Source organism: Crinia signifera, chromosome 19 (assembly GCF_055691185.1).
Source record: "Crinia signifera chromosome 19, ASM5569118v1, whole genome shotgun sequence".
NCBI classification, from domain to species: Eukaryota; Metazoa; Chordata; class Amphibia; order Anura; family Myobatrachidae; genus Crinia; species Crinia signifera.
In genome coordinates, this window is record NC_139226.1 from 129,864,112 (window position 1) to 129,882,842 (window position 18,731).

Below are 18,731 nucleotides of genomic sequence, written 5' to 3' on the forward strand. Positions count from 1 at the left end.
GCGTCCCGTTCCGACGGAGCTTTTGCCCGGGTCCCCGCCGGCTTCCCCGGGTCCCCGCCGGTCCACACCGCCCCCCCGCAGCCCCCCGCAGCCCTGCCCGTCTCCCTGAAGCTGGAGACGGGCAGGACTGCACCCGCCGCGCCGCCTCGCCGCCCGGCTATTGAGACGCTCGTGCGTGGGAGACGCACGAGCGTCTCATTCAGCCAGAGCGCCAGATTGCTGGCGGATCGCCAGGGACACGGTCCTGGCGCTCCGCCAGCAATAACAAGCCCTGCTCCATCTGTAGCTGCAGCACCTTTCACGGTGAGCAACAGATGACTCGTTTGACAAGCAGTGAAATATCCTTATGTCACACATATCTCAGGTGATTGCAGCCTCCGAGAATGTCAGCCATCTGTGCTTATGGATCCTACCACGCAAATAATTCACAGTCAATGTGATCTCTCTCAGAGGCCACCTGTGCGTGCACACCTGCTCATATTAATCATAAAACAAGATGAATATTCCCAGCAGTCACTGAAAGGAGTATTTGGGGTTAGAAATTGTCATGTGACTCTCCGCAGAGAGTCCATTGGTTGCTTGGCGACCGGTATGCTGCGGCTCTTTTGGGTGTAGCGGCTGGCGGAATGCTTTCGGGGTCTGACAGCGCAGACGCTGAAGCGATGGGAGCCGCTGATGGCTTAGCAATGGGGATGCTGGTGACAGACAGGCGTTCTCCGTTGCCAGGCAGCAGAGAACAGGTGCTCACTTTAGGGTGTGCAGGGAAGCAGCTGCACACCATGTAGTCTTTAGGCAGGTGCTTTTGTGATTGGTTGTTCTCCCTGTTAAAAGTACTTCCTGTGCGCAGACTTTGCTGGTGATCATCATCGTGTTCGGAAAGCCTCCAGTCCTCTGTGCTGTACTCTCTGGCTCGTTGAGACCCAGTCCTGTGTGCCTGCCTGTTTATCAGGTGTATTCATTTCAGTTATATTCTTATGTTTGAGTAGGTCTTTACTAGTGTATTGTCCTTGTTATTTAAGTAAGTACACTTAGTCTTTAGTCGTACTTACTGCCAGTATCTGTTTAGCACATATACCTCCATCATATATCTTGCAGTGTATATATACACACCATCTTATACTCATAGATTCATATGCTGTGTGCCATAATGTGTACTGGGCATAACGGTGTGTGCCATAATGTGTACTGGGCATAACGGTGTGTGCCATAATGCGTACTGGGCACAACGGTGTGTGCTATAACATGTATTGAGCATTACGTTGTGTGGTGTAATGTGAATTGGTACTATTATGTGGCCACACCACTTCCCAAAACAAAAACATGCCCTAAATGTTTGCACTGTCCCTGTTCTCAGAATTATATATTTTGTAGTATATATGTATCTTTATGCGAGTGGGTCAAATGATACCCCCCCACCCCCCCACCCCCCCACATGTGCCATGCTGGGGAGAAGGGGAGAGGAGACTTTATTCCGTTGGGACCCACAAAAGGTCAGGTATGACCCCAATTTTTCTGAGGGGTCCCAGGGACCCACTATTTTTGGGTTTTTCGGGATCACTGTGGAGTTCTGGTGCAGTCAGTGGACGCAGTATTTTATCAGTGTTTGTGCTGCACTGTGATTGGGTGGGCATTACCACACCAGTTCAAACGCTTCAATACAGAGTAGTTCTGGCATTATGAATGCTTTAAGTTGATCTACAGTAGATCATGGGTATTCAAACTGTGGCCATCCAGATGTTGTGGAACTACATGTCCCAGCATGCCCTGACAGTTTTGGTATGCTCTTATAGAAAAAAGGTGGCAATGCATGTTGGAACATGTAGTTTTACAACATCTGGAGGGCCACAGTTTGAAGACCCATGATCTAGATAGAAGAGCACAGTCACTCCTAAGGCCCTCACACACTAGGATACTTCTCCTAAGGAAGAAGTCACATCCAATTATCCTTAAGCCTCCCGGGACCCTCCCGGGTGGCAGGATCGCATCCGTTACATCGCATACAGCCCTCCCTGCTGTTGGTGGTGGATCCAACTGGAGATCTTAGGTGCAGCACGTATAATCTCTGCGTCTGATTCGATGCCAGACACATGCTATTTGGGCCGATTTATCTGCCGGTATTGGGTGAAACCAGGCCCAAATCGCATAGTGTATGGGGGCCTTAAGCACCAGTGTGAGACTAGCCGCCAAAGTTTGGGAACCACCGCACTAGTATAAGCAGACCACCACTAGTGTGGTGTGTTCCAGTCACATTGGGCCTTATTTTGGTTCATTCTTTCTGACAAAATCCTTCTTAGATGGGCAAAACCATGTGCACTGCAGGTGGGGCAGATGTAACATGTGCAGAGAGAATTCGATTTGGGTGGGGTTTTACTTCAAAGTGAGATCTATATTGCAGTGTAAAATAAAGCAGTCAGTATTTTCCCTGCACAGAAACAAAATTACTCACCCAAATCTAATTCTCTCTGCAAAAGTAACATCTGCCCCCCTGCAGTGCACATGGTTTTGTCCATCTAAGAAGGATTTTGTCAGAAAGAATGAACCAAAATAAGGCCCATTCCTTCATACAAGCTATGACTCAAACATGACGACAATGGGATCTTTATACTAAAAAGCCTTTTGGTCTTCAAAAAATTAGAGAACAGAAACATTACAGTAGTAAGCAGGAAAATACATACTGTCTATTTGATACTTGCCAGAGGCACAATCGTAGAGAGACAAGAGGCCACCAAGAACCCTTACAGGGAAGGATTACAAAGCTTCTTCTAACATACAATACATGAGTCAAACAAGTGGAAAATTACACAATATCAAGGATGGAGTTAGCACAGGGGTTCCCAATCTTTTTTTAATCACGGCACCCCAGAGTATAAGAATTTTTTTCGAGGCACCCCTAGGCCAAATTTATTTTAATTAGATTGGATTTATATGCGATTCTTAGGGTCAGTTATGTGGAAAAGGGCAGGAATTGCTTCTATTTGTACACATTTTATGATTGGCAGCCACCAGCACTGGTTTTGCTTATAAATAATTAACCATTAATAATTTGAGTTGTTCCTGGACCACCAACCCAGGGCACCCCTGCATGTGTCCCGAGGCACCCCAGGGAGCCACGGCGCACAGTTTGGGAACCACTGAGTTAGCAGCTTAAACGAGCAAACAGTATGTAATTGACAATCTATATGGAAAGCTGTATAGGAACAAGCCGAATAATATAACTGAACTAATGTATTGTACCTTTATCATTCATATCTGAAAGTCAAAGTTTAGGGGTTTAGTGGGCCATTACATTTAATTAAGGAATATTAATTTCAAAGGGATTCCTTCTTGCTGCATGCACGGCATTCTAAGAAAGCGTAACACATCTAGAACTAGCGCCGTTCCTCACAGAAAGCCCTCAAACTAAACTACTACGGTACATGGTTTTAAAACACTTACAGTATGTGTCAACAGGATGTTAAAGGGGGTTTGAGCTTTCATCTGTCTACCTTTATATACCTATATATATATGGCTACCGCTTATTTTATTATACAAACGCTGTGTGGAAAAATATCAATCCAAGTAATGACAAATGCCTAATAATAGCGTGATCTCACTGCCAGTGAGAAATACATGGCTTTTACCCGCAGGGACGGACCCCCGTTCTCACTGCAAGGCAAATTCCCGGGTGAAGAAGTTACCTTTTAACACGGGTTTTTATGCAGTGAGAACGGGTCAACCCGTGTCTGCATACCCGGATCTCAAACAGGGGTAAAATGAAGGGTGTTAAAAGCCAAATTTCCGGGTCGACATGCTAGACCCGGGAATTTGCCTGCAGTGAGAACGAGGTATTAGTCATTACTGGATGTTCTAGGCGTTCGGAAGAAAGTCCCAACACTTTTAACATCAAACTAAGATTTTTCCTACCTTTTCACACCTTCATGGTAGTAAACACACACACACACAACAATGCGAGTTTGGAATTAGAATGAAACTCGCTGTACTAGTTCGCTTTGAACACAGGTCGCACAAAACCCCTTTAGGTCTAAATATTTAAGACACACAGACGGGATGCAGTCAGCATCTACCAATTACCGCCGGGAGACTAGGGTCGGAATGCAGACATGAATTAGAATGTCAATGCCGGATATTTACTGGGATGCCAAATGGTAAGTATGAAGTACGTGGGCAGCCCTGGCGTGCGGGTTAGAAGGTTAGAATTAGGAACTAGTGAGGGGAGGAGGAGGCTGGGGGGGGGGGGGGGATACTTAACTAACCCCTGTTGGGATTTCCTCCTGTGGGATGCCGGCATCAATATTTTGACTGCCGGTCATCCGTTTGTATCCCATACAGACATATATACAAAGTATCAGACAGTGGCTTAATTAAAACATAGAAAGTAAAAACAATAATACAGAAAAACAATCTGTCAGAAAACACAGGACATTAAAGATCAACACAGTACGTTATCTCTCCCTGGGCCAGAAGCACTAAGCTTAAAAAGTGATAAAATGGAGTGTGATAAACAGCCAGCCAATCAGCTCCTACCTGTCATGTCACAGACTGTGTTTAAAAAAATGACAGGTAAGTGCTGATTGGCTGCTGGGTTATCACTCTCCAGTCTATCCTTTTTCAAGGCTTAGTACATCTGGCCCCGTGTTTTAGACGATAAAAAAAAAATCTAAATAAAGGCAGGAAAATGTCAAAATCGGAGGCCATCATTGCCACCTACCTGTTATAGTGAGCTTTCATCTTAATATAGTCCTTCGACATATCCATTTTTGAGCCCATACTGCTCGGCATGATACTGAAATCCAGTGGCAGGATCTGATCACGTGAAACTGGTGTAGTGTGAACAGGTCTGCGAAACAGCTACAGGAGTTGTGACCAAACCAGATTGGGTTTCTATACAGGAAACAAATAGTGAATCACTAACTGCATTCCAGTATCTTGTATGACCGTAACAGGTTCAGTATTATGAGAACTTGTTTACACTTTCCATAATACAGATTTAGAAATTACAGACCGGATAATATGTAAAATACACCAAAATAAACAAACAAATAATAATCATTTGAAAGTTCTGACAAAACAGACACAGGAAAGCAAAACAAACTGTCCTACACAGTGCAAAGACTAGTATCCATCTAAAGGTGCCCATACACGGTCCGTTTAACGGATCCATTCGGCACTTAATTAGCATGCATCGCATCGGATCGCATCCCTAGTGCATGCACGGTGATCCGATGCGATGTGTACCTAGTACAAAAAGTATGTGCAGCACATACTTTTTGTACCGTACGATGAGATGCGCGGGAGCGCGCATCTCATAGTACAGAACGGACCGTCTATGGGCACCTTAAGACTGGTTCAATACCCACCATGGCCATAACTGTGTGGAGTTTGTATATTCTCCCTGTGTTCACTCTGAATACTCCGGTTTCCTCCCACAATCCAAAAATATACTGGTAGGTAAATTGGCTTCCAACAAAATTAACCCTAGAATGTCTGTGTGTGCGTGTACACGTGGTAGGGAATATAGATTGTAAGCTCCACTGGGGTGGCTCACTAGATCGCTAAGAACATGCCCCTACATTGCATAGCATTAGTGTTCACGGGAGAACATTGCCCTGACACATTGCTGTGTGCTAAGCAATCTTGCTGAGCAATCTGAGCAATCTAGCATCGCTCAGAAAATTGCTACGTGTGAAGGCCCCTTAAGATTCTATATTAGGGGATCCATCTAAGATTATTTGGAAAGTTTGGAGTACAAGGGAAATCGTATGCGATGTGCCGTTGATGCCGTGTCAGATTAGGATTCATCCTATGTGCTGTACATAGGATCTCCGGCTCCGTTCCGATGCACACGGGAATGTGCATCGGATCAGATCCGATGTCAGACACCTCAGATTCGGCTCATTTCCATCCGATATTTTGGGCCGATCCATCGGAATCAGGCCAAAATAACATTGTGTTTTATTTGTGTACGATTTACAGTTACTGTACTGTATAGATTTTTGGGAACTGTTAAGGCCACAATACACTGAATGAATGCAGGAACCACAGTTATAGGAGTAGTTTGTATTAAGGTGCAGGTAAAAATGCAATGTTCAAGATGTTTTCTATAAAAGAAGAGTGGGTATAAATATTAAAATGGGTAATAAAATACTTTCATTACAGTTGTCTAGGGACGCATAAATGTTTCCTTCTCAATTCTCCTAATTGCCTTTCTGACAAATTGAAATCAGATTCAAATTGTCAAAGAATATTAATTAAATCAATTAAAAAAGGTCTCTCTTTTATACAGCTTTGCTTGGTGCTATATTTGTAGTCTTTCCCATGCTCCATAGTTCATTTCCCAAACATTTCTCTATGCTGTATTCATTTTTTAGCGAAGCATTTACACAGAAAAAACACCGGTACTTATATGTTAGTTGGGCGCCCACTATAGTTAGTACGCTCATACCCCCACTATCCGTGTTGGCATGGAGTTGATTTTATATAGTGTGGCGAGCATAATGAGTCCCACGAGGGGAAGCGGAAAACTAAGCAAATAGCTTAGTGGGCGCCCAACTAAGTACCAAAACGCCTTTAGTAATCCCCGCCGGGACCGCTGATCGCCGTGCTGGGGGCATTCCAGCACTAAGGTAAGCCGCTGGGCTGCCCCCAGCCCCCAGCCGTCGTCCAGGATGCGGCCACAGGCATCCATTCACCTACTCTGCCGCCTTTGCTGCGGTCTGTGCCCCCCTGTCTAACATGTGGATGCTGCGGTCCACAGGTTGTGCGTCCCCCATTGATGTAAATGGGAGCCGGGTCAGATGACCCGGCATACCCTTTTACACCGCCCTCTACCCAGGTCCTAGCAGTGATCTACCCAGGTCAGGATCTGGGTAGAAGTCCCATGTAAACGGACACGGCGTGTCCCATTTACACCGCTGCTGACCCGGGTCTGACCCGCCGAAGACCCGGGGTTTTGCGGTGGTGTAAAAGGGGTATAACATGGTTTACACAAAAAGTTGCTTGTAGTAACAAAAAAAAATAGTGGATGGAGGACGGATAATAAAGGCCCCCATACACTATGCGATTTTGGGACGATATCATCCGATTTCTGCACTTTGTGCCGATAATCGGATGAAATCGGCCCAAAATCGTAGGTATGTGACATTTGATCCGATCCGATGCGCGGTCCCCTGCGCATCGGACCGGATCAGGGAGGTCGGACGGTCTGTACATACGATCACGTCCGACCTCCCTGTATGCATATGCCTGCCCACCTGACAGGCATATGCATACAGACACCGGGGGAGTAGTGGGGGCGGCCAGCGGCAGCGGTGGTGGGGGCGGGCAGCGGCGGTGGGGACGGGCGGCGTGTGCGGTGAGCACAGTGTACTTACACATAGCAGCAGCGGCGGGGACGGGACGCGCAGTGGCGGCTATTATATTTTTAAAATACTTGTCAAATGACCGGCCGCTCTCTGATTGGCCGGAGAGCTCTCAGCCAATCAGAGAGCGGCCGGTCATTTGACAAGTATTTTAAAAATATAATAGCCGCCACTGCGCGTCCCGTCCCCGCCGCTGCTGCTATGTGTAAGTACACTGCGCTCACCGCAAACACCGCCCGCTGCCGCTGACCGCCCCCCCCCCCACCGCCGCTGCCCGCCCCACTACCGCCGCTGGCCGCCCCCACCACCGCTGCCCGTCCCCACTACTGCCGCTGCCCGCCCTGCAGCTCCCCGGGGGTTTTTTTACATGGGATAAATCGCATGCGATTTATCCCATGTAAAAATGGCACATCAAGTGCCAAATTGTATGTGAGCCTCCCGGGGAGCTGCCGGGCGGCTCGCAGGTAAATTGGGTCCGACTTGTCCCTAGGACAAGTCGGCCTAATGTATGGGGGCCTTAAGTGGTTAAAAGTGTCATAAAGAATTTCTTCACTGTAGTAAACACATGTAAAGATAAATTACTAGGGGGATTGCCTAGTGCTGATGTAGCTTATACACCTGAACTCTTACACACAGGTGAAACAGAAATCCCCATAGGAATACATAATCAACTGAAGATACCAAAAAAAATCCTAAATAAATAATAATAATCTTTCGTCCTCAATATCAGTATCTTTGGTACATCAGCCGTACAGGGAAAAACAGCAAATCGCAGATCATTTTTTGGTCAGGATCAGGGGAATCGTGGCAATTCATCTCAGTTGTATGGGCCCTATAAGTCTGCTGGAAATTACTGACATGGTATGGAAGTGGGGGAAGCAATCACTGGCCACGTCTTCTGATAGTGCTGTTGTAAATGTCGTTTGCAACATTATATATAAACAAACAAACAAAGTAAAATAGTTTGGGTTAAAAAATAAATATTTGGGCAGATATCCCATTACCCGCAATATGGGTAATACACTCTGCGTGACCTATCCCTCATAAGATGGTACGGTTCGTAGCTTATCGGGGATTTTTTTTATGCCCGATAAATGGCATTGGCAACACATTGGGGTATATTCAATGCTTTCTGTGAGCTGTGACAGCGAGCAGGGCTGCCTGGTGTGTTATAACACACCGACAGTCGGGATTCCGACAGTCATTAGCCCGACGTCGGAATCCCGACTGCACAGCAGGGGGAGCGCAGGGGAGCCCCTTGCGGGCACAGTGGCTCGCTGCGCTTGCCACCCATTTTATTCTCCCTCTATGGGGGTCGTGGAAGAGGGCGGCGTTATGTAGCGCTAGAAGTGCTAGCGCTGCGGCGGGGGTCAGTCAGTGGTGGTGGCAGAATTGTTTAAACACTGGACAGCCCTCTGATTGGCTGAGATAGCTCAGCCAATTAGAGGGCTGCCCAGTGTTTTAAAAACTTCTGCCACCACTACTGACTGACCCCTGCCACCGCTTCTTGCTCTACATAACACCACCCTCTGCCCGCCATCTCCCACGCCGCCAGCGGTCCCTCCGGCCCCCTCTCCCCATGCCGATGAAAAAGCGTTCCCTCCGCCCCCCACCTGCGGATCGCATTCGAGCATCGCATGTGGTTAAAAACCACATGCGATCGCTCCTGCGATTCGATAGATAAGCACATAAGATCTTGAGACCCGACATTCGACCGGTGTGCCCACGCATCGCGTCGAATGTCCCCTTAAAAATGCATACAATCATTCTATTTCTCGGCCAGATGCAGTCGAAGTCGAATGACTGCATGCAATATCTCACAAGTGTATGGGCAGCATAACATTAGCGCTCATTTCTACCATTATTTATCTGTGCCCAACCAGGCGGGGGGCTCAAGCGGGGATTGTGCACAACTTCTCCGAGGCAAGAAGGGTACTTACTCAACTTTGCAGCCACCACTTATGCTACAGAACTTACCTAGAAATCTTTGCGCACCACGCCACCACCCTGGGTCCACGCCACCATCTATTACATCTAGTAAAGTTGTGGCGAGCAAAACAAGCCACCGAACCCGAAGCGTGGCGAGCGATGAAGCTATTCCGAAAGCGGCCAACGCAACTGGCGTAAGCGGAGGCCGCAAAGATGAGGAAGTACCAGGAGAAGTCACAAAAGTGTATGCCCACTTGAACCCAGATAGTAACTGGAATTTACTATATGGTCTTGGACTAAAAAAGGAACAGAATAGTTATCAAAAGGCTCACTTTGAACTACATGTATTCATGACTAATTACAAAAATTTCATGAAAAATATATATATATATATATATATATATATATATATATATATATATATATATATATATATATATATATATATATATATATATATATATACACACATATACATACATACAAATACACACACACACACACAGTAATGATATACAAGACGGAGGAACACACTTACAAGCCAACTGGGAGAAGATCAGAACATCAGCAGCGGGTCCCCCAGACACGGGCACCTACAGGCAGGCTGCTGCACAGACACTGACACCTGCCACTGACACCCCCTGCCGAGACCCAGCGGTCACCTGCTGCAAACTCCCGACAAGTTCCCACCGACTCCGGCCGCCGCTCTCCCCCGCCACCACCAACGCCCCGAAACTACTGCCCGGGACACCCGTCAGTGCCGCCCCGTCCGAAGAACACTGGGCTCCCGGAATATGGCGGAATAACCCTGGGGCCAGCCTCATCCAATAGCGCAGAACTTGGTGTTCTCCGTGACCAATCACCTTGCGAGAGCGCGATCCTTCTGTCCAATCGCTGTATGAGGTTGGAGAGTTGGGACCAATGACCTGAGGGCGACCATTACCTGGTTTAGGATTATAGAGGATTAACCAATGAGGGCGCGACGGATTACACCTGCGGCCAATCAGGGGGCGGGCCAGTCACACGCTGAGTAACTGTGAGTGTATAGTAAGTAGAGGGCAGGGAGCTGTCACCGGAGGAATGCGGGGAAGCTGCTGCGTGACATCACACGGGGCTGACACCCTCACACAGGAGGAGTCTCTGGCATTTGCTCACCCGGCATTCCTCAGCTGCATTCCTGCATAACCTTATCATTATCTATCTGCGATTGTGTATGTCACTGCATTCCCGCACCTCCAACACGGGCACAGGTCCTATGCGCCAAGCATTCACATGGGGTATGGGTCATATCATAGGGTCGACTCAATGAAGGCCGACATGAGTTCTTTGTGTGTTTGGGTCCACATAATGACCTCCAAACTTCAGTACACAAGAGTGTACATTTGTGCTGTATGGTGGCCATACACTTGTGCGACTTCTCCCCTCTGTTCTGCGTTGGGAGTAGGACATTTACCTAACAGGAAAAAAATAAACCACAATCAAATACTTCCCAGCTGTCCCAAATGTTTGTGACTGTTCCACCCGCAGGCAGCAGTGTCCCATGATGGAGGGGTTGCCGTTGGGAGGGTGTGGGCTGTTAGGTCTACACCAACCAGGTCGACAAGCATTGGGTCGACAACACTAGGTCAACAGGCAGCAAAGTTGACATGGGTCTAGGTCGACATGGGTCAAGGTCGTCATGTGTCTAGGTCGACAGGACATTAGGTCGACACAAGCATTATGTTGACATGGGCAAGGTCGACACGGGGTTTTTCACTGTTTTTTTACCCGAATGTCGACACAGTCGACATGGACACAGTTTGAAGTGAACCGCATCCCCTCGCTTTGCTCGCAATGCTTCGGGCAGACTATTTTAATCTCCCACCACGCCCTAGTGGATAGTAGGGCATGAAATACCGCCTGCCGGCACATGTCGGCTCAAAAAACAGTGAAAAACACCATGTCGACCTTTTGACTGACGACCTAGCCCATGTCGACCTAATGCTTGTGTCGACCTAATGACCTGTCGACCTAGACACATGTCGCTCTAAACCCATGTCGACATTGCTGCCTGTCGACCTAGTGGTGTCGACCCAATGCTTGTGGACCTAGTTAGTGTAGATCTAATGACCGTATCCCAGTTGGGAGACTGCCCTGTCACTCGTTTAGCATGCACATGTCTATTGATGGCAGACAGGGGGAATTCCCAGCAACTCGCAGAGCGATGGACCCGCCCCACATCAGCGAAAAGGGGTCCTGGCCTTGTGGGAAGTGTCATGACCATAAATCACGCCCATTAACCACAAGACCACACCCCCTGATATTGGGCATGCACATTTATCCTGTGTCGGCATTATGAAAAGGTCTGAGGTATACGTGCATTGGACAAAAACAACCGTTTGGATAAATATGTTCATTAAAATGGTTTGAATTAATTTGTCTGAATGACCATTGACTGTTTTCCAGCATTTGGGAGTAAATGATTGTTCTTTGCTCCCATACACTACCAGATTTTTGTTCCCACCAGACAGATTGGACAGATAAATCTGTAGGTGTGTGCCAAGCTTTAGGGACTAGTTGTAAATGTAGGCTTCATCAAAGTCATGTAACTGTTGGCACCTGCAACAGGTCGACATGGCTTTAGGTCGACAGTCAAAACGTCTACATGGGTTTTTTCACTTTTTTTGAGCCGACATGTGCCGACATGCTCTACCATCCACTCGTGTGTGGAGGGAAAATAAAATAGTGTGTGGAGCGTAGCGCGGCATGTGCCCGAAGCCTGGCGAGCGCAGCAATACAGTATCCATGTCGACAATATCGACATCCGGGACAAAAATACATTAAAAAAAACATGTTGACCTTTTGACTCTCAACCTTGCCCATGTCGACTTAATGCTTGTGTCGACCTAAGACCCTGTCAACCTAAACCCAATGCCGATCTTTTGAAGGTGGGGAGCGGGCAGGGGGGTCCAGGCTGGCGTCTGACAGGAGCCAGCCCTGCAGTGGTGTCCTTGCCGCGCGGGTACCTCCTGCGGTGCTGAGTATAAAGCTGGCGGCGGTGGGGGGTCCCTTCAGTGAATAAGAAATAACTAGCGCTATGCGGCGGCGCGGGAAGCGCTTCTGTTTTGAAAACACTGGCCGCACGGCGCACGCTGATTGGCTGAATACTCAGCGCCGCAGGAGGTACCCGCGCGGCAAGGACACCACTGCAGGCTTCTGTCAGAAGCCGGCATGGACCCCCTTTGCACGGGGAGGCGAGGGGCGAACTGCCGCCCTCCAGTAGCCGGTGCCCTAGGCAAATGGTGGTGCCTAGTGGTGGCGCCGGCCCTGGGCAGCATGCAACTGTGTGACCTATGATTTCTTGTCAATGCTTCGTCACTACCCATGTCAAACATGCACCACCTGGCAGGATACAGTGTTATCACTGGCTGCAGAAGACATTGTGCTGTCAGAGACTGGCAGCTGCCCCCAAGCAAGACGATCAATCACCCTGTTGGGTGCTGACCCTATGTGCCAACTCCGCTGGGACTGCACTTGAGCAAACCCTGCCAATGTACATCCCAAGGCTGACCCTGATTATGAGCACAAGACATACTACCTACCTGCCAGTCTTCACTAAAATCCATATATGCAATTTAAAAATCATGGTACATTAGTTCAAGCCTGTAGGGAATTCTGGAGTATGAGCCCCCTTAATACACTCTCCTATTGCTGCCTGTATTGCACAGATGTATACATACATTTAGGCTGTCCTTACCAGGCGTGCTATGAAAGGGACGGGGCTCAAAAAATGAGCCTTGTGTGGGAGCATGGCCATTGTGATTGCATAATCATGCAACCCTCTCTCCAACTCCCGCCCCCCCCCCCCCCCCCACTGTGAAATGCTGGTGTCAGGTCTGCACGGACCCCCCACGGAGGGGGGATTGCAGTAGGCTGGGAGGATTGCAGGGGGCTTGCCCATGCGGACCCAATTTTCAGGAGCCTCCTGGCCATTCCTGGAGGGTAGGCCTTGAACTTGGATTAATATGACTGTTCTGCAGTATAATGCATTAGCCCTGTGCTTGTTACACTTTCTTCCATCAGTTTCTAGTAAATATACTGTAGTAAATTGCACATCTGGCATAGGAGTAACTGAGTACCTCTGAGTCACCGTCGCCTAGTGGGAAATGGGACAGCTGTAAGTGAAGAGGGTTTACAAGGAAGCCAGGTACATTCATGGCAGTGGCAGAATGAAACAGCATTTGTACTGCACTTCTGCACTGTGACCAGTTTTTAAATGAATCTTCCTAATTTCTAAGCGGATTCTAGGCCTAGAATACAGCAGCCTCTCCCTCGTGCTGAGAAAGAAGCAGCAGCAGCCACCTGTAGCCACGCCCTGCCGGCCAAACCCCCTCTAGCCCCGCCCCCAGCAGGTCCCGTGTAGCCCTGCCCACCCGCCGAGCAGGGCAGCTTGGCTGTTTGCTAGCCATCTCAGGGGGAGAGCCATAGGTGGGACAGTAACAGTGACACACATACAGCACTCGGTCTACCTACCCCACCTTTGAAAAAGCTGAGACCCTCAGTGAAACGCGTCGACGCTAAGCACCCCTCTTCAAGTCTTCCTTCAATACACTGTGGATTACAAACTGCCATCTCCATTTTGGATACCTGAACCAGGACTCAGTCTATCTGTGGCTTCACTCCCGCTTGGGCCAGATTGCAGCAATTCTACAAAATATGAGATTTTCACTCCAAAGGGGAAATCTCCATCTGCTGCAAGTATACAGCTTAAATCACCCTGCTATATGTGAGTGTCATACTAACATTGCTCAATCAGAAGCGTCCTTGCCACATCAATTCTTTTAGGAATAAATAATTTATTATTGCATTGTTGGTAATCGTTCCTCAGAGCGCAGTTTCCTCCTCTATTTTTGGGTCTACCTACAGTATCTGCAGAGTGCAGGGCAGGCTGGATGGGGGGGGGGGGGGCTGGAATACAGCAGCCTGCTGAGAAAGAAGCAGCAGCAGCCACCTGTAGCTCCACCCCCTGGCAGAATCCCCTCTAGCCCCGCCCCCATTGGGTCCCTTGTAGCCCCGCCCACCCGGCGAGCAGGGCAGTCTGGCTGTTGGCTAGCCACCTCAGAAGGGGGAGTGCCATAGGTGGGTCAGTAACAGTGACAGAGAGAGAGGGAGGCCAGTGCTGTGCTAATAGGCTATTAGCCCCATCTGTCATTCTATGACTCCGCCCAGCGTTATACACACACTCGCATTGTGTGACAGATCTGGACACATATATAGGAGATAACAATTACACTGTTAATTGATGTCCAAAGCAATTTCTTCAGCTAACCCTTGATAATGAATAAGTTGACTTTGGCGCACATGTTATTGGGGAGACAGTGACCATTATATTAACATACCAGGATGCAGTTTTGCATTTGTCTATTAAATAAAGCTAATACTTACTTAGAAGACACCATTGGGGGCTCCCCAGAGCAAATTGTAAGTACAGCAATCCCCAGTTTAGCACTGTTACAATCAGTAGAACACAGAATACAGGACTTAATTAAATCTGGGTTTCCCATAAAAATTAATTGAAATCAAATTAATTTGTTTCTAAAGGTCTTGTAAACTGTATCAACATGCATTAAAAAAGTTGCGCCCCCTGGCTACACCACCAGTAACGTACAGTACTGTTGATTTTAGCCTTATGTTTTGGTAAATCAATTGTAGTGTAAGGAAAAGCCATCATAGTCTTTATTGCATGTTTTACTGCTGTGTGTTTGACAGTTTTTATTACATTGATTGAAGTACACTCAGAAATGTGGCATAAGACAGTCACTGAGGAGAACTCACCGCGTTCTTTATGTCCCTCCATAAATAACTTATCTGAAGTCCAAAACGCCTTTTACTATTATTTTATACAGTCAATATCTTACTCCATTTCATAGACATTGTCAGTGGCATGCGGTTGATACTGTAGGTCGACAACCAAAAGATAGACAGTCAATAGGCTGAGCACTAACGTCCTACGGTGAAAAGGTCGACATGCGATTTTCATAATTTCTTCTGTTAAACCGATTTGTTTATACTTTACCATCACAGCGGGCACAGAGGGAGAATAAAATAGCGCAGGAAGCACATTTATACGGTGTCCTCGAACACAGCAGATATTTCCACGGATCGGAAATATCTGCCCCCTTTATCTCTTTCCAAAGCTTGATAACCTTTCCCCAAGAGGGCTGTACTGTATATAACATATTAAGGTGTCTAGCTGCTATACAGCTGTTGAGCAACACCCCAAGAAACAAAACAAGGATGTACCAGCACGGGCTGTAGAAAAAAAATACTGAATAGGAACGGTATCTTTTACAAAGAATTTAATAATGATAATGTACTAAAATGAACTATGGAAGTCCAAAAGTATAAATAATAATAAAAAAAAAACATAAATATAAATACAGTATAATGAAGTAGTACAAATGCACTTATAAAACAATAGCAATTTTAAAAATTGTTATATCAGGCATACAAGCATATGGGCCAGTGGCGTAACTACATTTCGGGCGCCCCCCCGCCGTTAAAGGGAGGGCGCCCAGCCACTCACCCGCCCCTCCGCCCGCCGCCCGCCGCACCAACCCCCGCAGTCTTACCTAGGTTCAGTCAGTACGCGCTGGTCCCGGCTCCCTTCTTCTGCTATGAGGACCACCACAAAATGTCCGCCCCCATACAGCAGACAGTTTCAGAGAACTGTGTGCTATATGGGGGCGGCCATGTTGTGGTGGTCCTCAGCAGAAGAAGGGAGCCGGGACCGGACCAGCGCATACTGAACACAGGTAAAGACTGGGGATGGGGGGGTTGGTGCGGCGGGCGGCGGGGTGTAACGTAACTATAGCACTGCAGCCCCCGGCGCCCGCACATGCATAGCGCCCCCCCCGCGCGGGGGCTGCGGTGCTATAGTTACGCCCCTGATATGGGCATGATGGTTTGGACTGTGTTGTCTCCAATTAAGCAGCAGATGGACACCAGGTGGCCAGTAAGTCCCAAGAACAGAGTTCAGTTGTATGAATACATTTGGTTCCTCTGGAGTGCGTGTTGGTAGACCTGGATGACTTGTGCAAGTTTTGGCTGCCTCGGATTGGCTTCCGGATGAAGTTTTTAGGGAGACATTTTAGTCATGGATGATGTACTGTCCATAGTCCATGTGTTGGCCCTCATTGGGTAGTATTTACAGGGTAATATAGCTCAGCTCAACACATTTCCCTGGGATCAACCTCCCAGCTTCAATCAAATTCCTTTACTATTGGTCCGGAACACCCCCAGGACAATAGAGTCTTATCAGTAATAATTTATGGACCCAGCCAAAGTACAGCAGCATTCAGCAAAGAATAGAGAGTCAGTGAATACATAACACATTCATTATATGTCAAAATATAAAAAGTTTATTGTACATAATATCTAACAAAAATATTTGTGATGTCATTTTCAGGGGCTACCTGTAACTTTTGCACTTCCGAAGAGTGATCCTTCAGCACTCAGGTTAGGAAAAACCCCCTTGAGGAGGAAACCTCTGGGGAACCATGGCTTCAGGATCGCTCTTCCCTCTGGGCATTAATCATTGTACTAATTGTAATGGGAGGGGCTACATTATGCAAAACTTCCCTGGAGAGGAATACCTGGGATCCCTCCCATGATAACTGTCCACTCTCACATACTGGGCCTTATTCTGGTTGGAGCGGCCGGGCCGTACGCGTACGTCCCGGAGTTTTTCATGATCTGCGCATGTGCAGATACGCTAATGCGCCGGCGCGAACACTCCACAACGCTTACGGCCGGGGTCTCAACGTGCGAAAAAACCTGTACGCGAGTGTACAGGTAATGGGGCGGCATAGGGGCGTGTTGATGGGAGCGGCCGAAATAATGAGGGAAAATGGGCGTAAATATGGGCGTACACGGGGGTGTGCACCAGAAATGAGCGGTGCTACTACCGCACGATCGACTAAGGCACCGTTCATTTCGGACACCAAACAGGCGGCCGCCAACCGCCAGCTCAAACCACCCCTACAGATACCGCATGCCAGCGTGCGCCTGGGTTAGCTAATTTACGCTGATTACTACCAAACACATACACCTGAATGTAATAAGCAATGCTGCAGTCTATTAAGTCCAAACCATGATTTCACTACCTGCAAGCCACACACACAGCACGCAAACACATTGGAAGCTTATGTTTCTATACTTCTCCACAATTAAAGGTTTGTTTAATTTAAGGTAAGAATCTTTTTATACGCTAAGGTAGGTATTTGCTAAACAGACACATTCACTACGTGCTTTCATCGACTTTACGCAGTAGCACACTCAATCTACACAAGTCGACATGTGTCAACGTGTTCACTCTAATACTAACATAGGTTTTGTATTTAGGATACAATAACATAAACCACATCTAACACCTACAAAGGATGTTTCAGCAATGTTTGAAGCCCATGACCACTATTTTCCACACAATCTTTGTATAGTACACAAAATAATGACCTGTACCACTATCTCATCTGCTATGATTTGGATTTGACTACACTCTGGATGTAAGATGCCACCAATCACATTATTGCACTCTCATCTCTCTAACAAAGGATTCCTACATCTGCTTATGACACTGTCAAATCATATATATTTAAACAGTTATGCATGTTTGTTCACAAGCTAATTTATCATGTTTGGCCCATTCACACATCTTTTTTTAGGGAGGACACATATGCATTCCTACACAAATGTACCTTTTCACCCTTGTTTGTCTGCCTCACCCACTCCATGAGGAAAGCATTGTTCTGGACCTGCTTTTACCTACTACTGTAGGAGCTACCTCACCTGCACACAAACTGCTTTCTCACCTATGAAGTTGCTCTGCACATGTGCTGACACAAACTAATTAGCAGGGAAAAGTTGGATAGGAACATGGGAATGGCCATGGAGAGGGTTACACATGGGAAACTTCGACCACACTTCAACAAATGTTCAAAAATACCCTGGTCAGTAAGTACACATAAATCTAGTATTTGTTTCACACAAGAAATGACACATACCACAATTTAGATTTAATTTGTAAAATAAATGTATTTGCTGTTCAGCATCACAGCTTGACACTTTAATGTGAGAAATCAAATAAACAAATAAAATAGACACACAAATAATAAAACAGCCAGAACAAGAGGTTGCATATCTCCAAACATGTGTTACCCTGCAAATGCAATGGTGAAAGAAATGGGGACACCAGAATACGTACTGCAACAACCAGGGTGAATACTAAGCAAGATACACACCACCAAAAAAAAATATCCTGCATTTGTAGAGGTCAAAATACGAACTTTCATGCCCATGGCACGCAAATGGATCGATGGGCAACTCAGGAAGCGGATGTCCAGTGCAATTTAAACCTTTGGGCTCCAACCACAGAGGAAGTGAACCAGGTCTCATTTGGGCCCTTT

The 18,731-nt window shown here is 47.2% G+C and overlaps 1 protein-coding gene across 2 annotated transcripts in view; it reads right to left on the reverse strand.

The window, feature by feature from the left end:
• The window catches only part of PRKCZ (protein kinase C zeta), a 221,098-nt gene extending 211,022 nt beyond the window's left edge, over positions 1-10,076 (reverse strand). For both annotated transcript variants that reach the window (XM_083163334.1, XM_083163333.1), the window contains exons 1-2: positions 9,827-10,076; positions 4,710-4,882 (exon numbers count right to left, since the gene is read on the reverse strand). In XM_083163334.1, the coding sequence (XP_083019460.1) occupies positions 4,710-4,780 (71 nt within the window). In that variant the 5' untranslated portion in view covers positions 4,781-4,882; positions 9,827-10,076. The remainder of the gene's footprint in view (positions 1-4,709; positions 4,883-9,826) is intronic.
• Between the last annotated feature and the right edge of the window lie 8,655 nt (positions 10,077-18,731).